Source organism: Acinonyx jubatus, chromosome E1, assembly GCF_027475565.1.
Source record: "Acinonyx jubatus isolate Ajub_Pintada_27869175 chromosome E1, VMU_Ajub_asm_v1.0, whole genome shotgun sequence".
NCBI lineage: Eukaryota > Metazoa > Chordata > Mammalia > Carnivora > Felidae > Acinonyx > Acinonyx jubatus.
The window spans coordinates 37,782,476-37,793,191 of NC_069397.1; the positions used below are offsets into that span (position 1 = coordinate 37,782,476).

Here is a 10,716-nt window from a genome sequence, read left to right on the forward strand (position 1 = left end):
AGATAAACCAAGTTTATATATGGGATTTAGAAAGTCTACAATGGATTATTTTTCTTTCCAGAAAGAGGGAATACTATATCTCAATTAGAAGTCAATTAGGTAAAGTTAGATCAGTAAGTTAGGTAAAGCAAATTAAGGTTCATTTACACATGGTTTTCTAACATGTAATTTGGAGCCCTGTTTATGTTTCATTTGAAAAGACCTTCTTAGAATCTGATCATTTAATCTTTATTTATTTTCGAGAAAGAGAGAAAGAGACAGAATGTGAGGTGGGGGAGGAACAGAGAGAGGGAGACACAGAATCCGAAGCAGGGTCCAGGCTCTGAGCTATCAGCACAGAGCCCGACGTGGGGCTCCAACTCACAAACCGCAAGTTCGTGACCTGAGCCAAAGTCGGACACTTAACTGACTGAGCCACCTAGGTGCCCCAGAATCTGATCATTTAAACCACAATTGTTGTTAAATGTAGTTAGTTCCATAGATGGAACTGATCTATGGAAGATATTTGATCTAAATATATCCAAAACTGTAATAGTGAACTATTATAATAATAAAGTAGTTCTGTGGTACCATCAATTTTTCTGAACTACAGGTATTCTTTCTGAGACTCACTTGCCCTTTCCTGTTCACCTACAACAGTGGTTTTCAACACTGGCTGCACTTTAGAATCATGTAGGAAGCTTTAAAAATAAACACTCCTGGGGCGCCTGGGTGGCTCAGTTGGTTAAGCGGCCGACTTCAGCTCAGGTCATGATCTCTCAGTCTGTGAGTTCGAGCCCCACGTTGGGCTCTGTGCTGACAACTCAGAGCCTGGAGCCTGTTTCGGATTCTGTGTCTCCCTCTCTCTGACCCTCCCCTGTTCATGCTCTGTCTCTCCCTGTCTCAAAAATAAATAAAACGTTAAAAAAAATTAAAAAAAAAAAAAGATAAAAATAAACACTCCTGAACAATTAATTGCCAGATATCTGGGAATGGGAACTGAAGCACCTGAACTTTACAATCTCTCCTAGTAATTCTAATGTACAGTAAGGGTTGTAAGTCACTGACATTGAAGAATACAGATAAAATGAAATCACTTTTACTCACAATACTGGGATGTTTTAGTTTGTTCCTGGATTTTTCAGTGAAAATCTAAAGAAAAACTGTCATGACAGTGTGAGGCATGAAAAATGAGACATTCAAAATGAAGCTTCATATACTGAATATTGTAATTTGCTCTTGCCAGTTGAAGAAGGCAAAGGTCCTTACCCTGCCTCATCCTCTTATTTTGGCTCCACTGTCTCTCCTCCACAGGCCTTGGTGACATCACACAGCAGTTGAATCAAAGTGAATTGGCAGTGTTACTGAATCTGCTGCAGAGCCAAACCGACCTAAGCATCCCTCAAATGGCACAGCTGCTTAACATCCACTCCAACCCAGAGATGCAGCAGCAGCTGGAGGCCCTGAACCAGTCCATCAGTGCCCTAACGGAAGCCACTTCCCAGCAGCAGGACTCAGAGCCCATGGCCCCAGAGGAGTCTTTGAAGGAGGCACCTCCTGCCCTAGTGGTCCAGCCTTCAGCAGAACAGACAACCTCTGAGGCTTCAAGCACACCAGCTGACATGCAGAATATGTTGGCAGTTCTTTTGAGTCAGCTGATGAAAACCCAGGAGCCAGCAGGCAGCCTGGAGGAAAACAACAGTGACAAGAACAGTGGGCCACAGGGGCCCCGAAGAACTCCCACAATGCCACAGGAGGAGGCAGCAGGTAAACAGACCGGTCATGAATCTCATTGAGCTCAGGTGCTGTTGATCCTCTTAAAAATCTCTTTAACATTTTCTTTTTCACATCAATGGCCTCAGTTTCAGTTTTCTGTAACCTAGTCTACAGGAGAACATAGCACCCAATGATGTATTTCTTGCCCAGCTTCTATTTAAGTCTCAAAGCTTCTCAAAGCACCTTCCATATACTGATGGTTTTTCCATTTTCTAGGAGGTAGGTAAGTAAAGCCTCTGTGTTCTAACTCAAAGAAACCACAATCATAGCTAGTGATACATCTTGAACTACTGTGTGAATAGTGGCCAACTAGTACTAGCACTTGAAAATCTGCGTTCCAAATAAACCATCATCAGATTGCACAGATAGTCGATTTTACTCTAGTGTAGTGGATACGGGATACCAGTCTTGCCTGAAAGATATAGTCAAGAAAACTCTAATAAAATGCCATTGTTAATCTCCTGAAGAATAATTTGGAAATCTTGGTAGATAAGTGTAACACCACACATTCCATTCCAAAAAATAATAGCATATAAAAATGCTTTTTAAAAATCTGTGCTCCTGAAAGACAATTGAATGGACCGCAAATTAGGAAGTGAGCATTACATAAAGAAAAATCTGAACAAAGGAAATAAATATGTTATACCTTGACCTGACATGACCACAGCATGCAATTTTATTAGAGGAAAGAAAAGTTTAAATTTTCTAATTCTGATTTACAGTCTGGTTTGCAAAATGTTTACTTATCTGAAAGTGTTTTCAACTCCTTGGATATTTTCGCTGTCCATGAAGACCCCATGAACTGGGGAATAAGAAGAGGCACGAGGGCTGATGAGGTACACTAACCTTCAACTTTAGGTCGTCCTACATTCACATTTCATACAGGATGGTGCAGAAAGTATATGCCTTATTTTCACTGGTATACAAATACATAAGCTATTTTTCATATGTAAGTCTTTTTAAAACTGGAAGGTAACATAAATAAAATTAACCCCTTTACTTTACAAATAGGGAAACTGCAATCCAGGGAGTTTAAATAAGCCTGCCTATGGTCTCAGCTGAAACCATATTATTGGAAGAGGCAGAATAGAACCTGTGTACTTTTCTTAATATGTTTCTTTTTAATGTGTTTTTTAATTCATTTTGTTACTCTGTCATAACTGATTCCAATTGCTTTTAAGAGACTCTAGGACATGGAATAACAGAGAAAGCTAATCTAGAGTTAAAGCAGGCCTCTTTGTCTCATCTCCCACACCCTCTTCTTCCCCACCCCAGCAGAATTCAGCTATAATCAAAATACGTTAAAGAAGTCATTCAAATTAAATAGTATAGTGATTGAAAGAAATTCGCCCGATAATTGAGCCAAAAAGGGTGAGATTGAACTAAAATTAAGACCTGGACTGTGGCCAGAAATTGTTGGATTTGCTTTTTAGGGAAGAGTAAAAATACCACTCCTAATTATTAGTCACCCCTGGATTATCCAGTTCTATGTCTCCTCTTCTTGTTGCTCCCCGGCTGCCTCACACTTGGCCATTTTATTATTCATTAGCACTTCCACCAGAGGGCAGACTGAATAAGCCAGAGAAGGTGAAAGTCTATCACTTTAGCTACTCTTTACTTGTATGGGGAAAGGGTTATGGTTGAAATCTAATGAGTCAATTGAAAATTTTAAGTTATATTTGTACATTTCTTTAATACCTCCCTCCAATAGTACAGACTGTTAAGAATTGGCAATATTGTTTGCACTAGATCTTACAATAGTGTGATTTTTTAAATGTGATCTTTTAACTCCTTTAAGAAGTTTTATTTACTTCAATAGTCATTTACAGTCTGTCTGCTTTTCTACTTTGAGATAGTTCTCATCCTCTCATACATGTGAATTTGAGCTCAAGAAGTAGTTCTATTGAAATACAGCTAGACTAAAAGGCAAAGTTTAAATATGAAAAGTAGTATAGCTGAAAGAGTAAGTTTAGCTTTGATCACTTTTACAGTTAGGCATTTTTAAAGTTGTTTGCCATCAATATTTTAAAAAAAATAACCATAGTGTTTTATTTTATGTATAGTCCAAAAATACATTTAAATATAACTGGTACTGAGATATTCTTATGTAGTGAGAAACATACTATTGACAGCAATAAACTCTGAAATCTATAGGAGTTTGTAGTCCAGTTAGCTCTCCTTTTTCAGCATGTTAGTTAACCAGTCAATCTGTCAACAAGCAACTTGGGTGGGTACTGTATACAGGGTGTCCAACTCATCTCAGTTCCGTCCTGGTTTTAAAACTGAAAGTCGGCAACCTGAAAACCCGCTCAGTCCCAGGCAAATTGGGACTGTTGGCCACCCACTTGTATGTTACATATAGCACCTGACCTCATCCTTCCACAACACAATGTTATAATATTATGTTTTCAGACTGCTTTCATCTGCATGCTAAGTAAATACATACTTTACTGATTGTCTTTGCAAAATATAATTGTGGTAAATATGCTACCAAACTACTTTATAACTAAAAATTATTTTGGCTTGTCTGAGTAATGACTTTCATATCACTAGCTCAGATAATAAAGAATTAACTATATGGATATTTAAAAATATGGTTCCATAGGGAACAGAAACATCAGTCATTTGGAAGATATCCCAAAACATGAAACCTTTTCTTCAGCAGAGTAACTCCCAACTCTTAAAAAGCACTGTTCTGATTGTACTTGGTTTTGTATGTTCTCAAACTCACGCCGTTTTACATCCCTACTCTCCTGCCTTGGCAGTAGTTACCATACAGTGATTGCCATGCTTAGGCAAATTTAGCCAGCAGGTGGGGGTGTGTGGGGAGTGGTTCAAGAAAGACAAAAGATCCTTGGAAAGACATAGTGTAGTATAAGTTCAGTACATTTCTAAATACTTAGTTTTGTCACCGTCTCCAAGATAAACATGTTTATCAGCAGCCCATTCTGCATGACATTGCTGTAGTGATTTTTTTCATAGCATGGAAAAAATGCAGGAGGTTGGAAAACAAAATAGAAAATTATGATAGATTACTTTAGTGTTTATAATTATTGTAACAGGAAACTGAATGACAGAATGGTGGTTAATCCCTTTCTTCAGAATGTGATTATGGGGAGAGGGGACTGAAGTTTGGAGAAGCAAGTGTATATTTATACATGACGGTAATGAAAGGTTTTTATTTCATCTCTCTTGTATATTCTTTAAATTCTATTTCAGGTGTTAACCTTATATCATCAAATGTTCTGTAAAATGCATTAGCTAAGTCCATGCAAGGTCTCCTGTTGTACAGCAAGATTTTGTGCTAGAAATGTGACCACAGCATGTGTATTGTTTCCTCTCATCTTCCTTCTTTCTACTTTATTTTCATTAATGTTTTGATCCAACAGCAAAAAGGGGCGGGGAGGCTGCCTACAGCCTACATATTAGAACAGTTCCTTAAGGAAGGAAATGGAGGAAATCTCAGACAAAAATCAGGACAATCATTTGAAAACATATGATCTTTTTTATACCAGCTGTTAGATTCAGAATGCAACTGTTTTATTTTAACCAATTGATTTTATTTATAAATTGCAATTTCCTGATCCCAAGATTTTATTCTTTATATATATTTGGTTACTTGTATTGCTATTTGTTTATGTTGGGCAGCGTGTGTGTATGTGTGTGTGTGTTTGTGTTTATAATCACATGTGATTTTTAAGATGGTGTTTAAAAGAAGTAACCCTTCCACAGCATGTCCTCCTCACATTCTTCCACCAGAGAAGAGGCCCCCTGAGCCCCCCGGACCTCCACCGCCGCCACCTCCACCCCCTCTGGTTGAAGGCGATCTTTCCAGCGCCCCCCAGGAGTTGAACCCAGCCGTGACAGCCGCCTTGCTGCAACTTTTATCCCAGCCTGAAGCAGAGCCTCCTGGCCACCTGCCACATGAGCACCAGGCCTTGAGACCAATGGAGTACTCCACCCGACCCCATCCCAACAGGACTTACGGAAACACTGATGGGCCTGAAACAGGGTTCAGTGCCACTGACACTGATGAACGCAACTCTGGTCCAGCTTTGACAGAATCCTTGACCCAGACCCTGGTGAAGAACAGGACCTTCTCAGGCTCTGTGAGCCACCTTGGGGAGTCCAGCAGTTACCAGGGCACAGGGTCAGTGCAGTTCCCAGGGGACCAGGACCTCCGTTTTGCCAGGGTCCCCTTAGCATTACACTCAGTGGTCGGGCAACCATTCCTGAAGGCTGAGGGAAGCAGCAACTCTGTGGTACATGCAGAGACCAAATTGCAGAACTATGGGGAGCTGGGGCCAGGAACCACTGGGGCCAGCAGTTCAGGAACAGGCCTAAACTGGGGGGGCCCAGCTCAGTCTTCTGCTTATGGAAAACTCTATCGGGGACCTACAAGAGTCCCGCCAAGAGGGGGAAGAGGGAGAGGAGTTCCTTACTAACCCAGAGACTTCAGTGTCCTGAAAGATTCCTTCCCTAGTCATCCTTCCATCCAGTCCTCTGAAACATTAATGAAATCATTTGCCAGAGCGAGGTAATCATCTGCATTTGGCTACTGCAAAGCTGTCTGTTGTATTCCTTGCTCACTTGCTACTAGCAGGCGACTTATAAAATGATGTTGGCACCAGTTCCCCCTGGATGGGCTACAGCCAGAACAGTTCAACTCTACCTAGTAGATAATAAGTAGAGAATGTGGAGAGGGTCATTAAATTGAAAAGTAAATGTTTTATTCATTTGCCTGCACTTCTTGAGCAGAAGAAAAGGAGAACAGTTTCAATTTTGAGATGGCTCAGGAGAGGCTCTCTTTAGGTTTTTTTTAAATTTGGGGATTTTTTTTATGATTCCTTTTGAATTTTTTTTATTTTTTGTTTTTTGCTTTTTTTTTTTTCCGTTTTGTTTTCATTTAAAGATAATAGTGTTCACAAAATTTGAGATATTCTTAGGCTTTTGCGATAAGGGAAACAGAGTGACTGGCTGATTTAAATAAATGTTTCCTTCCTCTCCACCATCTCACATTTTTGCTTTCAAGTGAACTTTTTTCCCCATTGAGCATCTTTAACATACCTTTTTTCCAAATAAATTACTCATCCATGAAGTTTGTTCTGCTTTGACAAAAAGACATGCCCCTCTCCCTGCACAGGACGCAGGTTGTAGAAAGAGGCATTCTTGGGCATGTAGGTAGATTTACCCCATCTCTTCCCTTTTTTACCACATCTTTAAAGAGTTTCTCATTCTCTCTCTCTCTGTCTCTCTCTGTCTCTCTCTCTCTGTCTTTTTCTCTTTTTGAGGCATTTGTTTGGAAAAAAATTAATCGTTGAGATGCCCAAGAACCTGGGATAATTCTTTACTTTTTTTTTTTGAAATAAACGAAAGGAAATTCAAACTCCTATATGTTCTCTGTAACTTTTCAATTGTAAAATGTTTTGTTTTTTTTTTTAAACCACGTTCTGATGGTGAAGTTGATTTATAAATGCAGACAGCCTAGGACTTGCTGCTGAGCTGGGGTTAGAGATGATGCCTCCATACCTAGAGGGCTAGTAAGAGCAGTTACCATACTGTTTACACATATATTTTTGTCAAAACAAAAAACAAAACAAAACCTTTGAAACAGAGCATTGTAATATTGTCAAAAGAAATACATGGAATATACATGGAAATACATGGAAATGTAACTTAGTTTAGGGTGGATATTTTTCTGAAGATCTATCAATATCTGAGACCTTTTTTAAAAAATAATTTTAAAAGAGCAGACCATGAGAAAGAACAGTATTGACATATACACATCTCAGCATGTATATCCTGCCAATTCTCTTAGGGAGTTTCCTCTGGAGAGATTTGATTTTGGTTTTATTTTTGGTAAAAGGGGTAAATGACTTCATGGCAAGAATTTTGCCTTATTATAAACAGGAAATGGAAAATGGAAAGGCTTTCAGGGTGGGATAACTTGGGAGGCTTCTCATTCTGGCTTCCATTTCTATGTGAATACCAGCATATAAGGTGTTTTAAAAACCTACACATTCATATAAATTCTCTGCACAGACTTAGGCCTTTGTGAAACATAGATTAGGGCCCCTTTACAAAGAAAAGGCAAACATGCTTCAGCATCTTTGAGAATAGTTTTCAGAACTCAAGTGAAGTTTTGTGTTTCAATGCCAAGTTCTTATATTAAAAAATAAAAACTACTTGTAAGAGAAAGGTGCACTAATAAAAAAAAAAAAAACTTTATAAAGAAATGAAAGAAGAACCCTCTTCAGATACTTACATGAAGACTATTTTCCCCTGTTACTGAAGTAGGTAGATATCCGGTGTGTGTATTTCTTTATTATTCTCTGGGTTTTGGTCTGGCCTTGCCCTCAGGGGCAAACATTGATTAGAAAAAGAACCTTCTAGCCATTTTGGCATTGATGGCTTTTTATACCAGTGTGTCCAATTAGATTTGCTAGGCTCACTGACATGCTATTGGAAAATTCCATTAAAGTTCATCTGAACATTTTGTCTGTTGACTTCTTAGTCCTCAGACATGGGCCTTTGTATTTTAGAATATTTGAATTTGAGGCATTGGGCCCCACTCCCATTTTTGATTAAAGAACTTAAGCCTGTGATACTTTCAAAAGTATTCATAGTGAAAATAATTGGTCTCCCATCAAATATGAATAAAATTCTCTCTATATTTTAATTATATTTTGGTTATCAGCAATCATTAATAATGTTTTTCCTCCCCCCCTTCCCACCCCTTATTTTTAATTATGCCAAATATTCTAAATAATATACTTAAGTCTCCCTTCCCCCATCCCTACTACTAGGGAAAGGGGTGAGTGTATGTATGGATGTGTGTATGTGTATGGATGATCCCATCTCACCTATCCCCATTTGGGGAGTCTAGCCTTTACAATGAAAAAAGTTTGGTAATTTTGACTATTTCTAAAGGCAGAGGAAAAAAGAAACTCAAATATCCTGGAATCTGTGGAGAAAGAAAAGGTATTTGTTAATTTTTCAGCTATGTTACCTATAAATGTGATAGAAGTAAAGTTTTGGCAGAATTTCAACTTGACTGTTAGAAATTTACAAACCCAATTATACTCAAAAGTGGTTTTTGTTTTGTTTTAATTGTACCATGGGAGATAATAAGTCTATTAAATACATTATTTTGAACAGATGAGAAATCTGATTCTGTTCATGATTGAGAGCAAAACTGGTTTGACCATGATCATTTTTGTAGTTTTGAAAACAAATTTGTTTGACCCAGTTTCCTTAGTTTTTTTTCAACTGTCCATAGGGATGATAAGGATTGGAAAATGACATCAAATCTATACATTTGAAAGCAGGGCAGTAGCACAAATTTGTAAGGATTTTTTTTTGTTAGCTTATGCCATAGACATCATCCAGCCAGTGTGTGTGTGTGTGTGTGTGTGTGTGTGTGTGTGTGTAATATGCATATATAGTTACAGTACTAAAATGGTTACCAGCAGGTTTTGAGAGAGAATGCTGCACCAGAAAAGTGTCAGTTGCCACCTCATTCTCCCTGATTTAGGTTCCTGACACTGTATTCCTTCTCTCTCTTGTTTTTGCCCCACATCGGGTGTATCTTGTCTATGTACAGATATTTTGTAATATATTAAATTTTTTTCTTTCAGTTTATAAAAATGGAAAGTGGAGATTGGAAAATTAAATATTTCCTGTTACTATACCACTTTTGCTCCATTGCATTTACTTCTTAACCTGTAGCCTCTGAGCAGATCTAATTGTGTACAAAGAGCTTTTTCCTTTACTTTATCTTAGGAGTGCTTTGTCTCAGAATCTCTGTAGTCTCATAAAATACAAAAAAAAAAAAAAAGGTTCTCAGGGTTTGAAGAGGTGCTTCAAAACACTAGACTAGGAATTAGAGAAGAAAAAAAGTTGGGGAAAACTAAGATGTGATTTTTTTTTTTTTTAAGTAGAAATAGTTACACAAATGATGGTGCCAGGCCATCAAAAGAGTTGACTCTTGTGTACTGTGGCTCCTCCTGAAAGGAGAGGTAATGGGTTTGAGCTCAACTTGTCAATGGAAGTTGGTACGAGGCTGTTTAGACCAAAGAATAATCTCTTAAAACCATAACCACCCCAACCAGTTCCTATGTTACCATGAGTAGGGTAGGCATGGAGATTAGTGTTCCTAGCTCCGTTGAGATTCCTGATGTGTTGCCAATCCAGGAAACGAGTCAAAGTTGTTTATAAGGGTAAAATTCTATTATCTCCAAAATCTTTCCTATCTCCACCTGAGAACAGAATTGCTTTCCCTCTCTTTCACGGTTTAGGACACTAAGAACTAAATTTTCCCTTGTGTGTGCTGCAGTCCTGCTAGTCATGACATAAGTAGATAAAAGCAGGTAAAGCCCATTAGAAGACAGAAAAGAAGGGGGGGAGGATATTGGGGTGAGCAATCATACAAGGTTAAAGGGTACACCAGAACAAGGAAATTAGGAAGAGGAATTCAAATACTGGTGATGAGGGTGGCCAGCCTGTTTTTGAATCCCCAAAGTTTATGATGTTCCCTTGCCTGTGGGCTGTCCTGTCTTTACCCAGAAGGAGAATGGAGAGCTCAAGATTGTTCCAATTCCTGGAATCCTGTGTTCCTGGTTAGCCTCCAGAGAAAAAGGAATTTGTTTTTGGTCTTTATATATTGCAGATTCATGACTGGGAGTGTGAACTTCAACCTACTAGGGAATATTGTTTCCACTTTATAGCAGTGGCTCTTTTTAATTCTAGGCCTAAAGGCTGAGGACCTAACTAACTTGGACTTTTTTTCTATCACGACCAAGGCAATTTCTAGTTAGAAATCATGCTGTTTCAGTATCTAGATTTCTTAAGCACTATCTTTTCCCAGACAGGTATCCTTAACTGTATGGTAAAGTTAATGCCTTAAGGAAGTTAACAGTTAATGTTTTTGGTGCTGAACTGGGATTTCCTTTGTTATTAAAA

General features: G+C 38.5%; 1 protein-coding gene across 4 annotated transcripts in view; it reads left to right on the forward strand.

Annotated features, from left to right (window-relative positions):
- CDK12 (cyclin dependent kinase 12) overlaps window positions 1-10,716 on the forward strand; it is a 56,440-nt gene that overhangs the window by 37,984 nt on the left and 7,740 nt on the right. For 2 of the 4 annotated variants that reach the window (XM_027033872.2, XM_027033874.2), the window contains exons 13-14: window positions 1,294-1,746; window positions 5,488-9,445. In XM_027033872.2, coding sequence (XP_026889673.1) covers window positions 1,294-1,746; window positions 5,488-6,200 — 1,166 coding nt within the window. In that variant the 3' untranslated portion in view covers window positions 6,201-9,445. Of the gene's footprint in view, window positions 1-1,293; window positions 1,747-5,487; window positions 9,446-10,716 lie in introns of those variants that run through there. The other 2 variants (XM_015078542.3, XR_008294388.1) reach the window with 2 other exon arrangements.